Below are 24,593 nucleotides of genomic sequence, written 5' to 3' on the forward strand. Positions count from 1 at the left end.
TCTGTGAAAGTCTGGACCGTGTATTCCCTGTAACCTGGAAGACTTGTCAGAGAAGGTTCCGAGGGCCCAGGTTTGCGGCCTCTTTAAGAGGGGGCGGGGAACAGTGGCGTAAGTGACGGAAGAGGTGGGTCCACAGAGGAGCGGAAGCCGGAAGTGGGGCCCTCTCCGCACGTGGTCGCGATGTCGGCTGGCGGGGCAGTGGAGCCCGGCCCCCCGGGAGCTGCTGTTGCCCCCTCGCCCACCCCTGCCCGGGCCTCCGCCCCGGGGCACTTGTTCCGGCCTATCAGCGCCGAGGACGACGAGCAGCAGCCCACCGAGATCGAGTCGCTGTGCATGAACTGTTTCCGCAACGTGAGGCGGGGCGCGGGCGCGGGCGGCGGGGGACTGAGCTGCGGCCGGCCGGGTGGGCGCGGGCCGGGCTACCGGGCGGCCCGCGGTCAGTCACTGGGAAGTGCGGTTCCATCGGTTCTCTCCTTAGCGCCTTTCTGCCTCCCAGGGAATGACACGCCTGCTGCTCACCAAGATCCCCTTCTTCCGAGAAATAATCGTGAGCTCCTTTTCCTGCGAGCACTGCGGCTGGAGCAACACGGAGATCCAGTCGGCAGGCAGGATCCAGGACCAGGGAGTGCGCTACACCCTGGCCGTCAGGGCCCAGGAGGTGAGAGGAGCCGGGGCCGGTTCCGCAGCGTCGCACGGAAGGCTTGGGGTTTGAGTCCCAGCTCTGGTCCCTGCGGAGGGGCCTTCGTGTCTAAGCCCACTTCCCCCCTTTTGGGAAATGGGGCTGGCGCTGTCATCTCTTTGTCAGAGGGCCTCAGATTAGCAGCAGTTGTTATGCGTAGTGCTGTCATTCCCGCAGCCTGGCTCCTAGCACGGGACTGTTCCGCAGGGGTCGTCTGAGCCCCTGGAGTGGAGACTGGAACCCTCTGGGTTGGGGTCTGATGCAGGGGAACAGTCTGTTGCTTCCTGACGGTAGGATGTACTGTGGACCCTTCTGGCTGAGTTTTTCTTTCTGCCCAGGATATGAACAGAGAAGTAGTGAAGACTGACTCTGCCACCACAAGGATCCCAGAGCTGGATTTTGAAATTCCTGCCTTCAGCCAGAAGGGAGGTAAGTTTAAGATCAGGGTAGTTGGGCTTTTCATGCCCTGCTGGAATCTTACTAATTTACTTGCACAGTCCCCGGTTCCAGGTCTAGTGGCTTGATTATGGGTTTGGCCATGTAGCTTTTGTGCTCTTCATTGGTTTAGCATAAGCAGAAAGCTTGCGGTCATAGATGGTGATAGTAAGAGGGCAATGTGCATGTAACAGAATTTTAGCATCGCTGTTACTAGAGATGAATGGAATCTTGTTCCCTGCCTGCCTCCTCCTTTTACAAATGAAACTAAGGCCCAGAGAGTTCAAGTGAATTGCTCAGGATCGTACAGGCACTTGATAGCAGAGCCAAAACTCACCCGTCTTCTTATTCACCAGCTTTGACCACTGTTGAAGGGTTGATCAGCCGTGCTATCTCTGGCCTGGAGCAGGATCAGCCCACACGAAGGGTGAGCTGGGGTTTTCTGATTGCAGCAGCTCAAGGAATAATTACTTAATATGTCTGAGTAGAGTGTTCAGCTTCCCACATAGTTGAACTGTCTTGGACTGAATGATGGAGAACTTCTGGGGGAAGCACACGGTGCTGCCACCATGTGGCATATATTGTGTCCACTGTCCTTTACACTCCCCTCTCCGCTGTTAGATTCAGGCCTCATTTTAGAGAGGCACTGTAACATCACCTCTGAAGTGTCTTAATCCCCGTGGGTTCATCTGTGCTTCCTGAGTGTCCATTGTATCTTATATTTGTATGACAGAAATAATGTAATTGCATATTTAGCCACCTGTCTTTCTCATTGGCTGGGGAGCCCTGTGAGAGGACCCTGACTTATTTACGGTTGTATTTCTAAGCTGGCATGAGTGCCTGTGCTAAATGGTTGAATGAGTGAGAAAATGTTTATCTGGCACCACCCGTACACTTTAAACTTACTAGTTACAGCTCACTGTGAAGGCTGAGTTTCTGCCCCCATTCACGCCGTGACAGGTGGTGGCTTCTGATGTGGGCACGACAGGGAGAGGGAGCATCAGGTCTCATCAGCGGTGTGTTTTCTCTCTGTTCGTGTCAGGCAAAGGAAGACGCTGTGGCTGAAAGAATTGATGATTTCATTGTCAAACTGAAAGAGCTAAAGCAAGGGGCTTCTCCTTTCACTCTGGTGAGTAGTGAGGGACTCTTGGGTGTCCTAGGGTTGTGGGGAGACCAGTAAGACTATGGGGTTTTCCCACTGTGCTGCCTGAGTGGTCTGATGTAGGCGGAGGTTCGTACGTGATTTCCAGTGGTAATTACTCTCCCTTCCCCCGTCTGTTAGATCATTGATGATCCCTCAGGGAACAGCTTTGTGGAAAACCCACATGCTCCCCAGAAAGATGGTGCCCTGCTGATCACGCACTATACCCGGACTCTGCAGCAGGAAGAGGTGTTGGGGCTCCAGGTAAGTGGGCTGAAGAAGCCGAAGAGAGCTCTGGCGTCATCTTACGCTCTGGGTTGCTTGGGGTCAGTGGAAACGTTATTGCTGCCGCCGCCTTGTGACCCTGTCACAGCCTGTGTGTGCCTCATCTCGCTCATGTCAAGGAGTCGGGGTAAGCTTTATACCAGAGGATGGCAGTGGCTGTGACCCTGTCTTAAGCTCTGTTCTTCCCTTGACTGGGGCTTTGCTGCCTGGTTTCTCTGTTAAACCCACGAGGTGGTGGCTCACGTAAGGAAACGAGAGCATTTTCTCTCACTCCAGGACAGACTGGCAGGGAACCTGAGGTATATGTGCCAACATGGGATTTGTATTTCTGCTACTTTAGGCAGAGGCACCACAAGGGAAGCCACAGGAGGAAGACCTCAGAAATGAAGTGAGTCGCATTTGCTCCTGTGGATGAAGGCACAGCTGTGGTTGAAACCGGTGCCGTTCAGTGTGTCTTCCTCAGCACCAAGCTGAATGTCCCCGCCTGGGAGGGGTCACCCTGTGTCCCTGTGTTGTGTTCCAGGTCCTACAGTTCAACACAAACTGCCCGGAATGCAATGCTCCGGCTCAGACCAACATGAAGCTGGTTCGTATCTTTTGCCAGGCAGTTGGGTCGCTCTTATCTGACTCAAGCGTGCAGGTTCTGTGCAGGCTGGGGAGCATGCCCTTCAGGGAAAGCACAAGTTTTCTTACATGTGATGAGAATGTTGTTTTTGATGAAACTGTGCACTTTGGCTTTTGAGCTCAGAGAGAACTGGGTGATGGTTTCTAGGCTCTTGTGTGTGCCTGAGCCATATCTGCAAACATCTGTGAACCAGGGTCACTGTGGGTTGTGACCCAGCCCCCTTTTGGAGGACTGAGTGAGGCTGCTTCTAGTCATCTGTTTCTTGCCGTCCTGAGACCAGCAGCTGTGTGTTGGGGGTTGGATTTGTACTTCCCGAGGGTGGTCTTGGTATCTTGGAAGCATATTTCCTTAACTGCACCTTCCAGAAATCCCCCACTTTAAGGAGGTTATCATCATGGCTACCAGCTGTGAGCACTGCGGCCATCGGACCAATGAGGTGAATGGGCTCTGTCATTTGGGAAGGAACCTAGTTTGAGAGTGGCCACTGACGAACTCTCATCCTTGTCGATCTGTTTTGGGATGAGAGGTGAGGGAGTTGGGTTTTACTCTCAGGCTTAGTGTAGGGTGAGGAGCCCTTAGCAATGGTTAGTGTATCATAGGGTGAGGAGCCCTCGAAGAAACGGAGTTCACTTAGCAAAAAATAGAGATAGCATACCTCATTTGGGGCACATTAGAAGTCAGTTATATGGAAGAGAGAGAGACGCACTTTTTGACCCATGCCTCAGAGTGGAGAAGTACAGAGAGGCAGTTTTTGACTCAATAAAAAACTTTCTAGGTATGTCTGAAAGTAGAATGTGCTGTCTTGGAGGGTTGTAAATTCCCTTTCCCCAAGGGCAGCCCAGCATACGCTGTTAAAATTCTTAAACCATAATATAATAAAGGGATCCGCATGTTTGATGCAGTTGAAAATCCCTTTCAACCTTGAATCGTTTTTTTAAAAGGTAAATTCAGAGTTTCTTGGCACTTTGGGGTAAGTGCTGGCAGGCTACTGGTGCCGGGCACTCTACTCCAGGCCAGCTCCTGGGGTTTCTGACTTGTGTGACTGCTGTCACCACTGGCTTAAAAGGCTCTGTCTCTGGTAGCTGGTAGTGGGCTGATTGATGGTCCGAGCCCACCCTCTGAAGTCTCCTGGGCACCAGTGAGGTTTGGAGTCTTCTCTGCTGCTGCTCCTGACTACTGTCGTCTCTGCAGGTGAAATCTGGGGGAGCAGTAGAGCCCTTGGGTACCAGGATTACCCTCCACATCACAGATCCCTCCGATATGACCAGAGACCTGCTCAAGGTAACATCCTGCTTGGGAACCTGACTGTCCTCCTCACATGGCTGTGTCTGTTGAGGAGAAACGGTCTTTTTAAAATGATGTCCTGGGGTTGTGAGGTGCTTGCTTACTTTCCTGGGTCTGAGGATCTCTGAGCAGAGTTAATCCACGGTAGGGAGGCACATTCAGGAGGCCACCCATAAGCTCTTTCTGAAGACTTGATGGTTTTTTGCCTCCAGTGTCTGAGGGCCCTCATCTCTGGCCTCTAATGACAGGATTCCTGACAGCTTGGGGCTGTGACTCAGAATGTCCCTTTATGTTAGTTCCGTTCCTGTGGTTCACATTGATAGGGGTGAATGTAGCTTTAACTGGAGAGTCAGAGAAAACTGGGACAGATGACTTTGTTCCCAAAACTGGAGGTGGTAATTTGGCAGGAGGACTCCCAATAGCTTTCTCTAGTGACTTCTGATTCAAAGCCCAATTTGACCTCTAATCTTAAAGTCTGAGACATGCAGTGTGGAAATCCCAGAGCTGGAGTTTGAACTGGGAATGGCTGTCCTCGGGGGCAAGTTCACCACGCTGGAGGGGCTACTGAAAGACATCCGGGACCTGGTGAGTCACCTGCGTGGAGCGGCTGCTCCAGGGTTCGGAGCTGATAACTGGGGGATGATTGGAGAGACCTGAGCAATATTTTGGATTGTCAAGATAAGTTTATGGGAAATTCCGAATGGAAATTCCCAGGCCTAGCTCTGGGACAGTGTAGATCTTTTGTGGTTTTGAATAAGTCATTTATTTCACTGTAAAATACGGGATGAGGGGCCTTCTAGCATCTAAAACATCTTAACGTATATGTATGTGTGTCTTGACTTAGCCCATATATTTATTCTCTTAATGAATCATTTCACTTAATTCTCAGTTGTTGGAAATTTTGTCTTTGCAAATTACACTTTGCTTTGCATTTCTTCCTCAGATTAGGACTAGAATTGATATTGTAATAGCATGTCTATAGTTTTTGTTTCACACTGCCAGCTCTCATCTTGGCAGATCAATCCAGACACTTAGGAGTGGCTGCCTCAGTCAGAAGGGTGGTGTGGGATAAGTGGAGAGCCAGGGTCCCTGACTGGGCACCCCTCTGTGTCTTCCCCTAGTTTGTGGTCAAGTCTAATGGACACAGAGCTGGTGTTCTAGCAGTTTGGGTGCTATTTACTGCAGGTGACCAAGAACCCTTTCACACTGGGTGACAGTTCCAGTCCTGGCCAGACAGAGAAACTGCAGGAGTTCAGCCAGAAATTGGACCAGGTGAGAAGACGTAGGCTGGTCAGTACCTGTGGTCCTGGGGCCCCAGTGAACAAGAGGCTTCCGTACCTTTTCCTGCCACCGTTCAAACATCCAACCAACACGTTGAGGACTTTCCTGGCTCCTGACATTGTCTTCTTTCTTGGTTTTCTCCTTTATTTTGTTGGAGCTTCTTCTCTGGTAGCTTCTTGAGAAAGCGCATGGGAAGCAAAATTTCTGAGACCTTACATGTCTCAACATTTCTTGTATTCTGCCCTCGCACTAGCTGATGACATCTAGGGGGTAGAATTCTAGGATGGAAGTGACTTCTCACCAGAACCTTGCAGACATCGCAGCGATGGTATCTCCCAGTTCCCAGCTTGGTCATCGAGGAATCTGAAGGCATTCTAGTCCTGATCTTTTGTGGGTGACCTAGGCTTGTGGTTATTTTTTGTGAAAGTAATGAAATTTGAGGCTGTGCCTTGGTGTAGGTCCATTTTTAACCACTGGGCTAAGTATTTGGGGTCCTTTAAATCTGGAAGCTTGCAAGGCTCTGTTCCAGGAAGCTTTTTAAATCTATTGAGGATTGTTTCTCCTCTGTTCTTTCTGAAACCTGGTATTTTGGATGTTAGACTGACTTGTCTGGTCCTGTGTAATTTACTTATTTTTGTCCTGTTTTTAGTCCCTATTTGCTTTACTCTGGGAGATAACCTCAACTTTAGTTTCTAGCCCTTGAATTGAGTTTTTCATTTCCACTAACACATTTTTATTTTCCAAGAGGTATTTTTGATTTCTGAATACTCTCCTGTTTTTTAAAAAAATTACCCTGTTGTTCTAAGGATGTAGTATTTTTCCTTCATGGGAATATAAATGTTGGCTTTTTTTTGACATTTTATTTGCCTTGCATAGTTTCTATTTCCTCTAGTTTTTCTCCCCCCATTTAATTTTCTGTCTTACAGTGTCAGGGGCTTTGCTCAGATGTCTGGTTTTATTGTCTGTTTAAAAGTAAAGACTAAATAAAACACCTGCGTTGGGGGTGAGTCTTGCCGACAGTAGGCTCACCGTAGAGGGATTCCGCTCGGCTGTTTTGTTGAGGTGACCCTATTGCCAGAGTAGGTGGATCTTTTCTCTCGGCTGGTCAGGTCCCCATTGGAGCGCTCCACTTCCTGGCCTGAGGGTGAAGGCTTAGCTGGCAGTGTTCTGCTGGCTAAGCATGGGGAGGGGGCTGCGGTATACGTATGTCTGTGTCCAATGAGGCTACATTCCCGTGACGTCCTGTTGATTCTTCTCCCTCGCCCTCAGCTGGCCTGTGCCCCCCCAGGTCAGAGTGTGCTGTGGTAACTTTTCCACAGACTCCTTCAGGATTCTGCCAGGGTCGGGGAGGGCAGCTGTTGGCCTGTGTGGAGTGGGGGATGTCAGATTGCTGCTTCAGTAGCTTTCGCACAGTCTGTTTTAGATCCTCTCCATGAGTAGAGGTACATTTCACCAGTACTTAAAACTGGTGGGGATTCTGCAGTGTAAGTGGGGTTGGTTCTTGTCTGGCAGACATGACCCCTTCCTGCCGGGTGCGCTGTGACACTGACGTGCTGTGTTCTCTTTCCTTTAGATCCTTGAGGGCAACATGAAGGCCTGCTTTATTATGAATGATCCAGCAGGAAATAGCTACCTGCAGGTGCAGTAGTGGGCCCTCCCTGATGCTTCATGGAGATGCATTTCCTGACCTGAATAGAATATCATTTCTCCAGAAACTGAGAGGCTTGATAAGGAACCTTTTAGCAGAAGTTGGAAGATAAGGGAGGAGGGGGGGAAGGGAGGAGGGACTGTAAGTGCCTGAGAAGAGGGAGAAAGGACACTCCTAAGCTCCCTCTCCCGCTAGTCCAGCTCTCGTCCCCGGGTCTGGGTCCCCCAAGAGAGTTTTCATTTGCAAATCTGATGATGGAGCGAAGAGAAATGGTGCCAAGTCCGAGGCCAAGACAGGAAAACCGAGTCTTTAAGCCGACTAGGGAGAGACTCTAGTGATTGATAGTAACTTTAACATCTTTTTAGCAGTCATTATGGGTTAGGTAAAACTGCATGATTCTGCATGATTAAAGTTATTGCCATGCTCTTTGTAAAAAGGTGCAGAGGAAAACGTTTTAGGCAGACTGTTTCCTAATTCTCCCTGAGGTTGGACGTCCTGCTCCCGGCCCAGAAGGCCTCTGTTGCCATCCAGTAGTCGAGAATAACAATAGGGAATCGGAGACCCTTAGAAAGAGAACATCTCCTTAAATCCTTGGGAAAGGGGGAGTTGGAAGCCATCTGGGGGCAGCAGGCAGCAGAGGGGCAGCAGGGGCCACGGGCGCTGATTCCCGGTTTGGTCTTGCAGAATGTGTATGCGCCTGAAGATGATCCTGAGATGAAGGTGGAGCGTTATGAGCGCACATTTGACCAGAATGAGGAGCTTGGGCTCAATGACATGAAGACTGAGGGCTATGAGACAGACCTGGCCCCACAGCGGTAGCAGGGGAGCAGCTCCCGGGCCAGCCTCTGGTGCTGCTCAGATCGTAGGGTTATTTATCTCTGTTGGAAAAGGTGTGGAGACGTTAGGCACACTATGTGAACGGTTTGTGATGGAAGTGTAAGCCTGGTGGGCTACTTGACCTTATTTTGGAGGTTTTGACTGGCCTGGGAGGAAACCCAGAAATTAACTATGGAGCATGTCACCCCTTTTTTCCTGTTACATCTTTCCCCTCCCTCCACCCAGTGGAGGGAGCCTTCTCCTGGGCAGGAACTCTCAAGTTGGAGAATGTAGAAGACAGCTACATCTAGAGTTTGAGAGTTGGTTGGGTATATAAAATACTGCTTTTCAACAGGAAAAGAGTCTTCTGAGGGAGGGAACCCAGCATAGGTGACGAAGTTCTCATTAAAATGATGGCTTTCAAACAGCACTGTCTTCTGAATTCCCTCTGTCCTTGCTAGATACCATGCTGGTAGAATTCAGCCCCGAAGGAAGTTTCTTCCAGTGTAGCCACTGTAATTTGGGGATTGGAGCTGGCATTTCAGTTATTCCTTCAGTAGATGTTGGAGTGCTGACTTTGTGCCAAGCATGCCACAGGACTGAACAAAATAATAGTCTGTTTTCATGGAGCTTAAGTGTCGTGGGGGAAACTGGCAAACAGTGGGTTTGGGGTTGATGATAAACAGGCAAGTGAAACGGTCTGCCAGGCGGTGTAAATGTGAAGCAGGGAAGGGTATGGTAGTGCCAGCAGAGGTGGGGGCAGGTGTTCCCGAGAGTAGGCAGGGGCCATCTCAACAAGAAGGTGGTCATTTGACCTTTTGGTAAGGCTGAGAAGGAGGCAGGGAAGTAAGCCCCATGGATAACCTGGGAAAGATGTTTCCACGCAGACGGGAGTATGCGTATAAAAGCCTCGAGGTTAAAGGATGTTAGAGCCAGTTGGGGGTATTTGGGGTCATCTGGTCCCACTCTCATTTACAAATAGGGAAAGAGGTTCAGGCAGCCCACAGTTGCTCTCACGAGCACCGCAGCCTAGGGCCCTGGGCTCCCTAGCGCGTGCTCTGCGCTGCCTCAGCCACTGGTGCCTCCTGCGGCGCAGACGTGTTACTTGCTGGGGACACTAGACAAGCCTCGGTGCTCTAGGCTGCCGACTTACAGACAGCAGTACTCATGCCATCCACCCTCACCTTCCAGTCAGCACTTCTCAGAGGTCACGCGCGGGGTGTTCCACGTGGAAAGCGTTCTCATTCTCTGTGCTCCTTCTGTTGGGTTTGGCAGCGGACAACCTCTTCCTGGCCCTTCTCTTGGTCCCTGAGATACTGCTTTTCTCTTACTGTGATCCTTCCTTGTTGGAATTTCTGCCGCCTCCCTCTTCATTAAATGTATTTGTCCAAGGAGTCTGTTTTCAGACACCTCTCCCTATTGAATTCTTTGGCATTTGATGACTTTTCATGTGGGACTGACCCCCATACTTGTATTTCTATTTTCTGTCAGTGAGGCAAGCGTTAGGTGTTTTAAGACTTCAGGGACAGGTTATCAGGTGACTCACGTGAACTATAAGGCTATAGAGAGCACTTTGAATAGACTTACCCCTTTAGTACTGGCACCACTAATGCTCTAGTTTCCTGGTCTGTAAGATAGGGATTATAATGCTATCTACTTGGTAGGATTATTGTGAGGATTAGTGAATTAATAATTCTGAAGTGCTTTTATATGTATTTTCTCTCGTATAATACAAAAACTAAAATGTCTCTGTTCTGCTTTAAACCTTTCCTGGAAAAAAGTAGCTGTAAATAAAATCATCCTCATTTTACAGGTGAGGAAACAGCTTCAGAGATGCTAGGTAACTTCCAGAAGGAATTAAACCTTCTAAGAAGCAGGCTTCAAAGTCAGGCCAGTCTGAAACTTGAGCTTTGGACATTTTAGGTCAAGTCTATAACTACTGTATTTGCTTTATTAGATGAAACTACAGAGAGGGCAAAGCTCAGACCCTGCCACTGGGCATGTATTAATTTGATCCTGCTTAACTGCTCTGGGAGGTAGACAGGGCTGGGACCTGAGCTCGGGTCTTGTCAGGCCAAACCCGTGTACTGAATAGAATGGGTAGCAGTGGAACTGAAGACAGAAGAGGGCAGGAGGTGTGTTGGTGTGGCTGAGGGCTGTACTGGTCATGCTCACTGGAGCAGAAATATGACTTAAAAATGCCTGCTGACGCTGGGTGGCAGCAGGGCTGTGGAGTTCAGTTTGTGATACACCAAAGTGGACTGGAGGCCAAGGCAGGGTTGGGTATGGGGGACCTGGGGAGCCTTCCAGCCAGTGAGGCTGTATCTCAGTGCAGCGTCCCCTTCGCAGAAGCCCAAAGAGACCCAGCCTGCTTTCCTTTCCTGGCCTCTGCTGTGGTCACTCAGTAGAGTCGAGTGGTTAAAAGTTCAAGCTTTAAAGCAGTGATCTCCAAACCTATTTTGTTACATATACATATTTTTTGAGCATGTATCCCAAGATATGCATGTTTATTTGTGAAGTATGACAATGCCTTCTTGGCTAATATGCCTTGAAACAGGGACAAAAATTTTAACGTGTAAGGAAAATATGCTACTCTTTATTTAAAATCTGGATTACCTTTTGTACTCCACATTGCTAGCTTCTGCTCCCAAGGTCATGTTTTGGCTGTGTGAAATTAGGAAATTTCCTTAACCTCTCTAATCTTTGGTTTTCTCCTCTGTAAAATAAGGATAACACTACCACCTGAGATGCGGGAGGATTAAATGAGATAATTCGAATAAAGCTCTTAATGCCCACAAGGAGAAAAGTCTTCCTTTTCTCCCAAAACGAGTATTAGAATTTTATTAGTATTAGCTTCCCTCTTTCGATGAGCTGAAAATGGATCCAGGTCCTTTTCATGGGAAAGATTCTACACAGGAGGTAGGTGGGGGCTGCCAATAATACAAACGTGGGGAAGTTGAAAGTAGGGGGAAACCACCGTATTTTGCATAGTAATTGTATCGGGTTTGGAATTCCTAACGACTCTTGAATGGTGCACGGAAGCCTGGTGGAGCAGATCCCCCGACCTAAACACCCTGATATCGAGAACACTCGCTATGTGCCACACGTTCCAAGTACTTTATACAGTAATATTTCCTCAGGCCTCATAACTACTGAGTTAGGTGCCATTATCCACATTTTGTTAAATAACTTGCCCAAGGACGTACGGCTGGTAAGTCGTGGGACTGGCGCTCAGATGCCCCGCGACGCCAGAGCCCGTGTAAGTCCGCACCGGGTGCTTCGGGACCGCCGCGGGCAGGTCTTTGGGTCGTGGCGGCAGCCCCGCGGCTACCACAGCGCTTGCTGCATAGGCTGCCGAAGGGGCAGATGCAGGACAATCGGAAGAAACCGGGTTGCGCCGTTAGAGAGATGCGGAGCGGCCTGCGAGGTGCGCCCGTCCCGGGACGGCCGGCGAACGCTCTCACCGGCGGGCCGGGCAGCTCCGATGCCCCGCCCCTTCCGGCCGGGGCCCCGCCCTCTCGCGCCGGCGCCCGTCGCTTTGCGTTGAGGAATTTTGTCCAGAGCGCCCACCCGTCTCCCCGCCCACGCCGCTGCCATGGCGGCGGCTCCGCCGCTCTCCAAGGCCGAGTATCTGAAGCGGTACTTGTCTCGGGCGGATGCCGGCGCCGACGGGGGCCCTGAGTCCTGTCGCAAGCGTCGCAGAAAGCGGCCGAAGCCTGGCGGGGCCGGCGGCCAGGGGTGAGTCGGGCCTGGCGGGACGGGCCCTGGGGCGGCCCGGCGCCCCCTCCTTCCCAGCTCCGCGCTCTGCCTGCCCTGCGCGCCGGCCGCCCGGGCCGCGCTACGCTGTGTGGGCTCGGAGCTCCGCTCAGGCCTCCGCTCGCGGCCCTGGGCCGTGTCTTCGGGGTGTTCGGGCCGGGCCGTGACTCTCCTCACGGTTTTTCCCCGCCTTGCGGCGCTGCGTGCGCTCCCGTAGAGAATGAATTCCGCGCCCCGAGAACAGCGGCGTGGCGGGTTCAGGGCCTCCGCGCCTGGGTGTTCGGGGCCCGGGGCCGGGCCGTGCGGGCTCTGCGGTCCCAGGGACTGCGGTCGGTGAGACCGCGCTCGCTGCCGGCTGCTCTTGGTAACAGTCGCACCGACAGTAACTGCCGGCGTGCGGTTCTGCCACTTGCCGGGCTCCGTTCTAAGTACTTGGGAGAAGAATTAACTTCAACTTCACAGCGCAACCGAGAAGTAGGTGGTGGTGGTATTGCCGTTTTTCAAATGAGAAAACTTTTGTAGCCCAGTGTACCGGGCTGAGCAGTGCCCCTCCTTCGAGTTCTTGCCCAGCGAGAATTAGAATGTGACGTTGTTTGGAAATAGGCTCCTTGTAGAGGTACTTAGTTAAGACGAGGTCGTGGTGGGTTAGTATGGGCGCCACATCCAGTTTGGTGCCCTTCTAAGAAGAGGGGAATTTGGACGCAGAAACCGGCACAGAGGGAAAATGACCATGTGCGGATGCGACTGACCCTGGGCCGAGTTTACGGTGTCGCCAGGCAGGGTGTGCCCGGGGCTGCTAGAAGTCACAAGAGTCGAGGAAAAATCCTCCCGTAAGGCCGTCCCAGCGGACACCTTGATCCCAGCCGCAAGCCTCCAGACCTGCGGGAGAACTCATTTCTGTTTTAAGCCACTCAGCTTGTGGTGCTTTGTTAGGCAGCCGTGTGAATCTGATACACTCAGTAAGTCACATAGTTTTAAAGCGCTAACTCATTGCTCTTCCTGTTTTGGTTCTTGCCGCATTCTTGCATTCTGTCTTCCTGCCTTTCTGACTTGTCTGGGTTCTTTGGAAGCGGTGTCATGTAGTGTAAATAGCTTGAGCACTTTTAGAGCAGACGTAGGGTGAGTCCTAGCAGTGCCACTTTACCGGCTGTGTGGCCTTGGGCAAGATATATCATCTCTTTAATCCTCAGTTTCCTCATGTTTAAAATGGCAGTGATACTAATATCACATTAAGCGGTTGTGATGAAAGATGTGTTCAGTGATCGTGGCTTTTCCAGTAATGACTGTTCCCATGATGGCAGTCATGATTATTATTTGGACTCTTCAATAGCATATCCACATAAGAAACATTTATTAAATAAAATACTTCCTATGCCAGTTACTGCAGGATGTTTAGCATACGACTGTGAATGAGGAACGCATAGACCCTATTCTGATGGACCTTGTAGTTTAAGGGGGATATAGGCTTTAAACAATTAGTTACACAACTCATTGGTTTATTTCCTCTGTGACAAATGCAATGAAAGTGTTCCAAGAATGTGCAGTGCGTTCTTAGGATGTAATAGGAGCCGCCAGGGAAGGTATGCTCAGGGAAGCTGTATATATGCTAGGATCTTAAGCGTGAGTAAGAGTTTCCCGGTAAAGAATGAGAACAGTAGGTCAGGCACATCAGTGAAAACTGGGGTAAAGGATTTGCCTCATTCCAGGCACCAAAAGATGACCAGCGAGGTAGTGAACTGACGAGGCAGTGGTACAAGACAGAGTTGGCCATATAGGCAAAGATCTTGTAGGGTTTTGAGTTTTATCCTAAAACCAATAGGTAAGTGTTTGTAGGCTGTTGTTCCAGAAGGAGTCTCCCTTTTTGATCATTTTATTTTCTCATTTAGAATGCGGATTGTGGATGATGATGTGAGCTGGACATGTATCTCCACCACTAAACCAGAAAAGGAGGAAGAAGATGATGGGGATTTACCTGTGGTATGTATCTTTTGAGGCTGGGAAGACTTTGGAATGCATGCCTCTCAATATTGATGCCCAGTGCAGGGTAGATTTGTAAGGGGGAAAGTTGAGGGCAGAGAACAGGTGATGCTTTCAAAGAACTGTTTTACAATAATCTTTTTTGATGATGCCTATACACTCTCTTCAGCCTAGAAATGGGAACAAATCATAAAGGCAGGACTCCTCAATATCGGCGATAGAGCCATGATTAGAATTAGCCATGGTTCAGCTTGTTGGAATCTACCTTATAAACAGTGTTCAGGGTCAGTTATAGGAAACTTTTATTTGCTCCTTTTATTCATTGATTCAACTAAACCTTAAAATTGTATACTCTTGCCTAAATACTGGAGATGCATAGATTTATAGAACGTAGTGTCTGTATGTCAGAGGTCATACCTTGAAATGGGAGGTTGAACTTCAAATAATTTCATCAATATGATCAATGTTGGAGGTACATTCTGCATATGTACCAAGTGCTATTAGAGCACAGGGAGACAGCACACTTTTTATTCCACTGGGAAATTCCATGAAGGATGTAAATATCTGAATTGAGTTTTGGAGGTTGAGTAAGAGCCAGGTGGAAAAAAGCATAGGCAGATAGCCCAGCATTGATACAGTCCTGGAACCTTTGCTGAGAACTGCCGAGAAACAAGTGAAAATGAGAGCTGTTCAAAGGCTGTGTTATATTGAAAGTCTTCAAAAATGAATTCCAGATGAGTATATTTAATGTTAATCTCAGCATATTCTACAATAGATCACTTAAAAGAAGGTTTGTTAGTAATTAGAAGGAAATAGTGATACAAGGAGTCAGTTTAGTTTCAGTCAGAATGAATCACTTAGTCCTAATTAATGTTTATAATCTTTGTTCTTTATGTTGTAAAAGTAATACATATTTATTGTAGAATATTTGAGGATTATAAGAAAGTTAGTTTACTCATTTTCATTGAAGTGTAACTGACATACAATATCCTGTTTCTGGTGTCCATCATAGTGATTTGATATCTTTTTTATGTGATGAAGTGATCCCCACAGGAAGTCTAGTCACCATATGAAGTTATTACACTATTATTGACTGTATTCCCTAGGTTGTACATTACATCCCATGACTGACTTGTTTTGTAACTGGGAGTTTGTACCTCTTAAATCTTTTTTGCCTATTCGCCTGCTCCCCAACACCTCCCCACTCTGATAACCAACAGTTTCTTTCCTCTGTTTCCATTAGTCTGTTTCCATTTTGTTTTGTTTTTTAGATTCCACAAGTTTAAAGTTTTGAATATAATAATCATTTATACTGCAACCATCCAGAGATGACAACTGCTAACATTGGATGCATATCTCTTTAATTCATAGATTATACACCCTTGTATTTTATTTGTTTTTCAAATACAGTTGGGATCATACTGCGCATATGGTTTTGGAGCCTGCTTTTTCACTTAATAATATGTTGTGAAAACTTTACTAGGCCTGTAACATATTGTTTGAGAATGTAAGTTTTAATGGATGCACAGTAGTTCAGTCAACATGTTAATTTAACCTGTCCTATCACTGGACATACAGGTTATTTTCTGTTTTAAGATATAATGTTTTGATAAACATCTTGTACAGAAATCATCATAGGAATCCATTTATTTATTTCTCTGAATTGAAATTAATAGGTTAGAGAGTATGGTCCTTTTGAGCTCTTTTCCCATAATGCTTTCTAAGAGGTGGTACAAATTTATGCTCCCACTCTAAGTGTATGAGAATGCCATAATTCATTAATGCCACAACATCATCAACAATAAATCAACAGCACACCTATGCCACTTTGGCAGGTGAACAGTAGTGTCCAGTTGCTTTGAAAAATATTGAAGTAAGTAATTTTTCATATGTTTATTGGGCATTTGAATTTTGTGAGTTTCTTGGTATTCTTATTTTTTTAGAAAATTGGGATTTTTTTCATTGACTTAATATTTGTTTAATAAGAACATTTTATGTTTTGCATGTCACAGGCATATTTTGTCATTTGCCTTTTCATTTATAATGGTTTTTAACATTTAAAAATTTTAGTTCTTATGTAGTCAAGTATGTTAATTTTCCTTTATACTGTCTTTTGCTTGTAATGGTGACACCAGTACCTAAACAAGGGAGGGTCAACCTCCCTGATCTCTGCGCGGGTCAGAGTGGATTTGATTATTGAGTACATTTCTCTTACTGCACGAGCATCACCACCACCAGTAACAAAGGCAAAAGATTCAGGACAGTGACAGTAACAGTGGCAGGAATAATAGATCGTGTGCTGAGCAGTTGTCCTGTGCCCAGCACGGCTGAGCTGCCACAGATGATCTCACTGAACTTCATAGCCATCCTCGGAGTCCTACCCTTACAAGTGGGGAAGTCGAGGCTTAGAGAGAAGAGTTCACCAAAGGGTGCACAGATGTTAAGTGACAAGGCTGGGTGGGGTTTAGATCTCACTTCTTGCTTGAAAGTCTGTGCTTTGAATGCATAGTGAGAGATTTCAGTCAGAGGCTATATGAGGAATGATGGTAGGATCTTGGGAGAAGAGAGGTAGAGGGAAATTCTGATCTGAGTTTAAATTTCAGCTCTGGCACTTGCTAGCTTGTGACATTAAGAAAGTTACTTCTCTGAGTCATAGTTTGTTCCTTAGTAGTGTGGAGCCTTTCTTTGCAGGGCTGTTTTGAGGACTGAATGAGATAATACAAGTAAAACATAAAACAATGCCTTGCACATAGTCGCCACCCTATAACTAGAATTTATTATGCCAGCCATCTTCGAAAGTGTCATATAGAAAGGGGGTCAATTGCATCAATGGAAAGAAGTCATAGGAAGATAGATATTGGTCCAATAAAGCTTAAGAACTTTCTAGTACTGTCCCAGAATGCAGTGGACTGCCTTGTAACTTACTGAGTTCCCTGTCAGTGAATTGGTTCCCTGTCAGGGAGGAACTAGGTGAGTGATCATTTATCAAGGATATGATAGAGAAGATTCCAGATTTGTTTAGGAATTTGGATGATAAGAAATGTGATTTTATTTATCTCTTAATGACCTCCTTTGGTTGGATTCAAGAAAACCTGTTGTTGTGGGTCCTTACAATTAGAAAGGTTCCATAAAGAGCCTGAGGCCCTTGATGAGTGGCAGGCATGACAGGAAGCTGCCTGTGTTTCACTTGGAATGTACAAAGGTAAAAGGAATTTAGCTTCCAGCTTACAAGTGGCAGTTGTGCACTGGCAGGTTAATAAAAAGGTTTGTAATAAAAGAAATTAGCCTTTGGAAGGAAATTGATTAGTCAGGGAACGATCACTAATTAAACCGTCCAGTGACAATCAGATGTTTCTGGAACAAACAAAGCTGAGGGCCACTCCATGTTTCTTCATGGCCATTTGGGTCTGTGTGCCATGTATGTTGGGAATGGGACAGGGCATAGCTTCAAGTTCTTGAGACCACAGTGCTCCTTAGCTACACCCTGTTGTCTCTTCAACATAGTGTCCTCATTCCCACAGGTGGCTGAGTTTGTGGATGAGCGGCCGGAAGACATAAAGCAGATGGAAGCTTTTCGTTCCAGTGCCAAATGGAAGCTTCTGGGAAGTGAGTTCTAGTAATAGATAACTATTTTTCCCATTTATTGGAGAAGACTTTTTTCCTTCTCTGTGCTTCACTTTTAGAGGAATGGGTACTGTGTTTTAGTGTGCTGTTGGTGCTGAAAAATACTGTGAAAAGAATTCAGGACTTCTTCAGAGGTGGTAAGTCATGGGAACTGAGAGACTGCTTACTGACATTTGGGTTTTAGGGTTTCCGAGTCAGAAAGCACTCACTTCTCTCTGGCCCAGAATAGGAGAGCAGACAGGAGAGTATTTAGGCAGGACTTTGGGGAGTTCGCAAGAATCTGAGGAACAGAGTCTGGAGACTTTAACAACCTGTGTCCTCTCCCAGAATGAAGTGACTCATATATGGATCAAGGACCAGTGTTTTCTGTCCTTGTTGTTTGTCTTTGTTCTTCCTTTAAATACTGGTATTTTACAGTACGTTTTGCTCCACTTGCCTACTCTATACTCTCTCCCTAGGCTAATAATTTAACCCTAGTAAAAAAAAATGTTTGAATTCTTGAGAATTAGATAAAGGGCATTTGTCATGTCTTAGCAGAGATGAAGCCTAGTCTTAGTTGCCCTGGTATTCCCCCTGCCCAGAACAAGAAGGTGCCATTAATAAATATTTCTTGAATTGTTGAATTGCTAAGGTATTTGGTTCTTGCCTTCCTACTACTCTTTGGAAAATCATTACTTGAGGCTTAGCAGTCATTTCCTCTTTTCCAAAAACTTGGTAGGTAGGCCTTCTTACTCAGGGGCACAGACTAAGAAATAATTATTCCCAGCCCTGATCCCAGTCATCCGGGCTCTGTGTGGTAGGTGGAAGTGTGCTGGGTTTTTACTCCCTCTTTTCCTTCCTTCATAAACAAGGATCTTGAATCTTGATAGGTGGTTAAGTCCACTTTACCCTTGTTCCTTTTTCACACATCCTTTATCCAGGATTTGTTTTTTCGGTATTATACTTTGTGTCTTTAGGTTAATTATCCTACAGTTCTGATCAGAAAAATGCATGACAGTTTTCTATATAACACTTACTGATCACCATTGCCTCAGTTAATTTTCAGTACATGACTGTTACGTTTTTGGAATGAAAACTTTATTATCGATATTCTTTTATCTGAATCCTATTCACTCTTATCCATTTTTTTCTGCCTTATCCCATAGTTGCTTTTCCGGTCTTTTCCATAATCCTTTTTTCTTAGAGAATCATCTTGTCTCCATATTTATAGGTCGAGGAAGTGATACACACACACATAGGCAGATAGTTCTTTTTCTTTGTCTCTCTTTCAGTGCCTCATCCCCAGTTGTTACTGGAAATACTCTCACTGATTGCTGACCCTTGCTTCCTTTTTATGAATATCATGGAATTTATTAATCTCATGGATTATATTTACTGTCAGGTCACTCACAGATATCAGTACTTTTCTAGTCAGCCTATTTCCTAAAGTGAAGGACTTGACTTGGTTAAATTCATTCATTTAACAAGAATTCACTGGATTCTGCCCAGCTTTTATTTGTATTTGGGCCATGGAGCTCAATGACAAGAAATGGAGGGAGAGGAGAAGCTGAATTTTGAAAATGTCCTAAGTTGCTATAAACATTTCATTCTGTTATGCCTTTGAAAATTCAAAGTCTTAAACTCTTTCCCCAACTACATATTTTTAAGGATTCCACATGGACTCTGGTGTCAAATAGATCTGGGATTTGGATGTTCACTCCACCACCTATTAGCAGTGTGACTTTGACAAATTACTTAAGCTGAGCGTCAATTTCTTCATCTGTAAAATGAGGATAAGAATATCCGCTCTTAGGCTTTTTGTGAGAACTGCTGTGCCACATCTTTGGCAGGTAGCAGGTGAGCAGTAAATGCTGACCCTTCTTTATTTCTGGTGATCACCCCGTAAGGGCACAGTGACGTGGACTGAATAGTTAGCATTTCATTTTGAAACCTGGGCACAGGTTTAGTCAGTTTGCCTTTTGAAAGGAGAGTGAGTACAAACTATAAATTACCCAGGCTAGATGTCAGGAGGACGCTCTGACTGGGGCCTCTGCACAAAGAAGGTTTTGGGGAAAGCATTGGATTGGAAGTTAGAAGATTTGCCCTGCTCACCCTAGAAGGTATAATATGGAGAATGTATTTAAAATGCTTTTGCAAATTTATGACTTGTTGGGCTAATACAAGAGATTATTCTTAAGATACTCTCAAGTGCTGGCTTACTGACCCTACGCAAGAGAACCGCGCAGTCCTTGTGGGCTGCCTAAGTAGCTCTGAGATGTATGCTGCTGGGGCATCTTTTGAAACTTTGGTATTGGGCATGAACAGAGTATTTGTGGGAACCTGACTCTTTGCTCTTTGTGTTTAGGTCACGGTGAAGATCTGTCCTCACCCAGACATTTACGTCATGACACCCCAGATTTTTCTCCCCCAAGGAGGGCCCGTCACGACACCCCGGATCCATCTCCCCCGAGGAGGGCCCGTCACGACACCCCAGATTCTTCTCCCCCGAGGAGGGCCCGTCACGACACCCCAGATCCATCTCCCCCGAGGAGGGCCCGTCACGACACGCCGGATCCATCTCCCCCAAGGAGGGCCCGTCACGACACCCCGGATCCATCTCCCCCGAGGAGGGCCCGTCACGACACCCCAGATTCTTCTCCCCCGAGGAGGGCCCGTCACGACACCCCAGATCCATCTCCCCCGAGGAGGGCCCGTCACGACACGCCGGATCCATCTCCCCCAAGGAGGGCCCGTCACGACACCCCAGATCCATCTCCCCCGAGGAGGGCCCGTCACGACACCCCAGACTCTTCTCCCCCGAGGAGGGCCCGTCATGACACCCCGGATCCATCTCCCCCGAGGAGGGCCCGTCACGACACCCCGGATCCATCTCCCCCGAGGAGGGCTCGTCATGACGCCCCAGATTCTTCTCGCCCGAGGAGGGCCCGTCACGACACCCTGGATCCATCTCCCCCGAGGAGGGCCCGTCACGACACCCCGGATCCATCTCCCCCGAGGAGGGCTCGTCATGACGCCCCAGATTCTTCTCGCCCGAGGAGGGCCCGTCACGACACCCCGGATCCATCTCCCCCGAGGAGGGCCCGTCACGACACCCCGGATCCTTCGCTCCTCCGGAAGCCTCATCGTCATCCTTCAGGTATATCTCCGAGGAGGGCCCATCATGACACGCCAGATCTATGTCCTCCTAGGGGGGCCCATCACAGTTCCTCGGATCTCTCTCCCTCAGGAAGGGCCCGCAACAGCCCCCCTGACCCAGCTCAACCTAGAAGGACTCTTGGCCCCTCGGACGCATCGCAGCTCCGGAGAGCCTGTCGTGACTCTTCCAGTTTGGCTCCTGAAGAACCTCATTCGCTGCCCAGAAACAAGAGCAGCAAAGCCCCAGGAAGGGCCTCTAGCAGAGCCTGTGCACATTGGCAGGGGCCAGGGCGCTCTCCTCCGTCCCTGTCCAAGAACAGCAAACGTGACTACGACTTGGGTCTCTCTCCTCCACGGAAAACACAAGCCAAGTCCCATTTTGGAAGTAAGCAGCCTGATTCTAAAGGTGAGCATTTGATTGTCCACAGGGCGGACTTATTCCCCAGGTGCTTTCTTTGCTTTGTTGGGTTTTTGTGATTTTTAGAAATGAGGAAATGAGAATGCAATTTCTTTGAAGAAGTTTTAAAACTTGTAGGGAAATGGTAAGAGATTGGGCTGAGGAGAGTTAAGAATTTACAGTGGCAGGGAGGAAGTTTTTATATATCCTTTTGTTTATTCTCCCTACCCCAAATAAAAATACTCCATGTTGCTGGCAGAAGCTTCAGAATGTATAGAAATGTATAGAGAAGCAGAAAAAGGGTCATACAAAACTCTGTCATTCAGAGGCAATCACTGTTAATGTTGTAGTCAGTGTTCTTTTTGTAGTTTTTTTTTCTATTCATTTTTCATGTGCTTGAGCTCTGCCTATGCAGTATATATATATACTGCATGTCTACTCTTCCCTGTTTTTTTCACTTAACATTATCTTTCCCAAGTCATAAAAATATCTCTTTGTTGATATAATTTTTACTGGTGTGCCAGTACATAAATTCACTTAAACATTTCCTTTATATTACAAATTTTAGGTTATTTCTGTATTTTTGCTTTTGTAATTCTATAATGAACATCCTTGTACATAAGCTGCTGACCCATTCTAAATTATTTCTTTATCTACTTTTAGGTAGCTTTCTTGTAAATTTAAGAACTTCTGGATGTGTTTTCTTAGAAATTACATAGAAATTGATTTACTAGGATAGAGAAGTGTGTGTTTTAAAGACTTGATAGATACTGTGGGCTTCTTCTTTGGAAGGTGGTCTGTGATGCTTATGTCTTGAACTCAGGCCTGTTGAAGCTGAAATTTGCTCCATCTTTTGTCCCTAGGTATTGGTTCAATTTTTAAATTTAAATACATTGTTGTCCTGTAGTCCTATAGTTTTGGTAGTTTTAATTTTCACCACACCACTGAGATCTGAGTGCATGTTGTTTTGCACATTCTGTGTGTGGATAAATATGACCTAGATGAGTATGTTGAGATCTCACATACTAGTCACAGTCAGTGGTAACTTGGGAGTAGGACCCCACATCCTGTGTGTTAGTTTTAAAAGTTGTCTCTGACTTCGCTGTTCTCCCATGTCATCCATACTTGTATTTATTAGGTTAGTGATAGTTCTTCATAGGAGGACTAAATGAATGCTAAACATAGCCTGGTAAGGTCTTTTATTGGATTCTGCCAAGGGGATTAAAGACTTTATTCTTTAATTTCTAGGGTCTTCCCCCAGCCATAGGACATTTCATATAAGCTCTTCACCTAGGAGATGTCAGAGTCACACGATGGACTCTTCTTACCCCAGTGGCAGTTGGAAAGTGTCTGATTCAGATCTGTCACCTCCACGGAATAGACCTAGGCCCCAGACCTCTGATTCTGACCTCTCCCCACCAAGGAGGAAACAGAGGGCTGGATCGTCCGATTCTGATCTATCTCCACCTCGAAGGAATCAGCCTCCAGGAAAGAAGGTAGGACTTTCCCCATGTCATTCTCTTAGAGTGTCTTCTGTCTTTTAACTCTGTGCATGTCACAAGCCGGAGGAGGAGGAAGCAGCTCTTGGTAGCATAGTGAGCTGTTCAGAGGACCTCTAGAGCTCTTCCCTTCCTTCCGAGGGCAAGACTGCCTTTAGCCCAGCCCAGATGAACTTGCAAATACCAGGTTTCCTAAGCAGCTTCTGTCTTTATAGCCTCTCTGTTCTACAAATCTCATTTTAATAGGTCCAGAAAAACTCTATATTTTCTTATGAATAAACTGAGAACTGTAGTTTACAGAGTGGAGTTAGGATTATAAATCTGTCAAACAGATGACATGTTCGAATCCTACTTCTACTTACCATCTGTGAGATTTGAGCAAGATATGTAATATATTTAAGGCTCAGCTTATCTATAAACTGTGGATAATAGTAGTAGATACTTCATAAGTTGTTGTGAAAAATAAGTTAGTGTCATTGTGTCATAAATAATACCAAACTAGTAGTCTCACTCCAGTGAGTGAGTTGGTTAAGAAACAGTGATACAGTCTGTGGTGTGCACGTTTTCCTCCACAAAGACTTCTCAGGTGAGTCTCCTCTGTAGCCCATGAGGTTCTGGCAGGGAAGGGTAGCCTGTCCCTAACACAGGAAGAAAGGTTCTTCTCTTTTGGAGGACAAAGTTCAGTTTGTGTTTCAACTGGATACTTTGACATTTTAGCATCTCTTCAGTCCCTGAATAATATTAATCATGTTTAACGCATTGTTAAGGATATCAGGATATACAGTATACTCCATTTGTGGGTTGGTTTGTTAAATTGATACAGGTGGAGTTGAATAAAGTTTTGATTTGGTTGTATCTTGTCATCATCCTAAAATATATCTGCAGTTAAACGGTCTAAGATTTGCTTAAGTTTGTATTTTAAATGGAATACTTTTTAAGTGTGTGTCTTTACTATAGGGTTTAGAGCTTGATAGAGGTTTCTGATCAAGTGACCTGAGAATGGGTCTTCATGTGTGCAGTTTATATGCTGAAAAGTCAGAAATAAAGATGGTAGCCTTTCCTTTAATATCTTGTGGGCTTATGTTTCTGTTTATTCTTAGATGTGATAGTATTATCAGTTTTCCATGAAATTCATTTTATTTCTTCTTTTCTATTTTGTGAACCCTGTGGTTGGTAATGAAAATATAAAGTTGGTTTGGGTATTGCTGACCATCACACAAAAATGCACTAAATGTGTGTACCCATGGAGCCTCCTGCTGCGATTGTCTCATTAATGTTGGATGCCCCCTTTTCCATTGCACAGGCCGCACACATGTATTCTGGAGCTAAAACTGGCTTGGTGTTAACTGACATACAGCAAGAGCAGCAGGAACTCAAGAAACGGGACCAAGAAATAGCATTTGAAGGTAAAAATGTGGAAGTGCAGCGACCTGTCGAGACTCATTTTTTAAAAAAAGTAGTTTATTGTAACTGAAATTTTAAACTTTTAATTGCTATCAAATGTCAGCTTCGTTTTATGCATTATTTTAACTTTTCAGTGGGTCCTCTTCCTTCCTGAAACATGTTAGATTTCAGGGTCATTGCCAATATGTACTTAGATATTGGCAGGAGCTCTTTGTAGTCTGGCTGCAGAAGTTCTTATCCAGCATCAGAATCCCAAGTGGTTGGTTTCAGTTGTTAGAATATTATTTCTGAAATTGACCGGTGTTTATCTTTAAAAGTATAATTTTCCTTTGCAGATGAATTCCAGTTTGCTGAAACCATATTTCGAGATAAGTCTGGTAGAAAGAGAAATTTGAAGCTGGAACGTTTAGAGCAAAGGAGAAAAGCAGAGAAAGACTCGGAGAGAGATGAGCTGTATGCCCAGTGGGGTAAAGGGTAAGACAACCAATGAAACAAAACAAGACTGCAGTGACTGGAGGAAGTCATTTCTACTCTTCTGACCAGTTAGTTTATTAGTCTATCTTCAGAGCTGGAATGGGAAATTTCAGGGCACTCTGTCTCCTTCCTA

The 24,593-nt window shown here is 46.4% G+C and overlaps 2 protein-coding genes across 8 annotated transcripts in view; both read left to right on the top strand.

Moving 5' to 3' along the window:
* Nucleotides 1-128: 128 nt before the first annotated feature.
* Nucleotides 129-8,621, top strand: ZPR1 (ZPR1 zinc finger). 2 transcript variants are annotated; one of them, XM_036992724.2, is made up of 14 exons: nt 129-351; nt 497-658; nt 1,018-1,108; nt 1,471-1,541; nt 2,157-2,243; nt 2,397-2,519; nt 2,881-2,928; nt 3,064-3,130; nt 3,531-3,601; nt 4,357-4,446; nt 4,924-5,034; nt 5,635-5,721; nt 7,304-7,369; nt 8,063-8,621. In XM_036992724.2, the coding sequence occupies exons 1-14, from the start codon at nt 181-183 to the stop codon at nt 8,195-8,197; spliced, it is 1,380 nt and encodes a 459-aa protein (XP_036848619.2). In that variant the 5' UTR covers nt 129-180; the 3' UTR covers nt 8,198-8,621. The 2 variants fall into 2 exon arrangements, with proteins under 2 accessions (XP_036848619.2, XP_036848620.2); XM_036992725.2 differs by lacking the exon at nt 3,531-3,601 and having other exon boundaries at nt 3,064-3,126.
* Nucleotides 8,622-8,792: 171 nt separating this feature from the next.
* The window catches only part of BUD13 (BUD13 homolog), a 30,839-nt gene continuing 15,038 nt past the window's right edge, over nt 8,793-24,593 (top strand). For 5 of the 6 annotated variants that reach the window (XM_073239748.1, XM_073239752.1, XM_073239753.1 and 2 more), the window contains exons 1-7: nt 8,793-11,932; nt 13,837-13,927; nt 17,449-17,533; nt 19,896-21,092; nt 22,332-22,579; nt 23,886-23,988; nt 24,322-24,460. In XM_073239748.1, coding sequence (XP_073095849.1) covers nt 11,790-11,932; nt 13,837-13,927; nt 17,449-17,533; nt 19,896-21,092; nt 22,332-22,579; nt 23,886-23,988; nt 24,322-24,460 — 2,006 coding nt within the window. In that variant the 5' untranslated portion in view covers nt 8,793-11,789. The remainder of the gene's footprint in view (nt 11,933-13,836; nt 13,928-17,448; nt 17,534-19,895; nt 21,093-22,331; nt 22,580-23,885; nt 23,989-24,321; nt 24,461-24,593) is intronic. The other variant, XM_073239751.1, reaches the window with a different exon arrangement.

The sequence above is a fragment of the Manis javanica genome, chromosome 6 (assembly GCF_040802235.1).
Source record: "Manis javanica isolate MJ-LG chromosome 6, MJ_LKY, whole genome shotgun sequence".
Taxonomy (NCBI): domain Eukaryota; kingdom Metazoa; phylum Chordata; class Mammalia; order Pholidota; family Manidae; genus Manis; species Manis javanica.

Excerpts from the sequence above, each read along its gene's own strand:
- ZPR1 (XM_036992724.2), top strand. The coding sequence starts at position 181 with ATGTCGGCTGGCGGGGCAGTGGAGCCCGGCCCCCCGGGAGCTGCTGTT. Across the intron at positions 1,542-2,156 it reads AGGATCAGCCCACACGAAGG|GCAAAGGAAGACGCTGTGGC; the intron begins GTGAGCTGGGGT and ends TGTTCGTGTCAG. Across the intron at positions 2,929-3,063 it reads AGGAAGACCTCAGAAATGAA|GTCCTACAGTTCAACACAAA; the intron begins GTGAGTCGCATT and ends GTTGTGTTCCAG.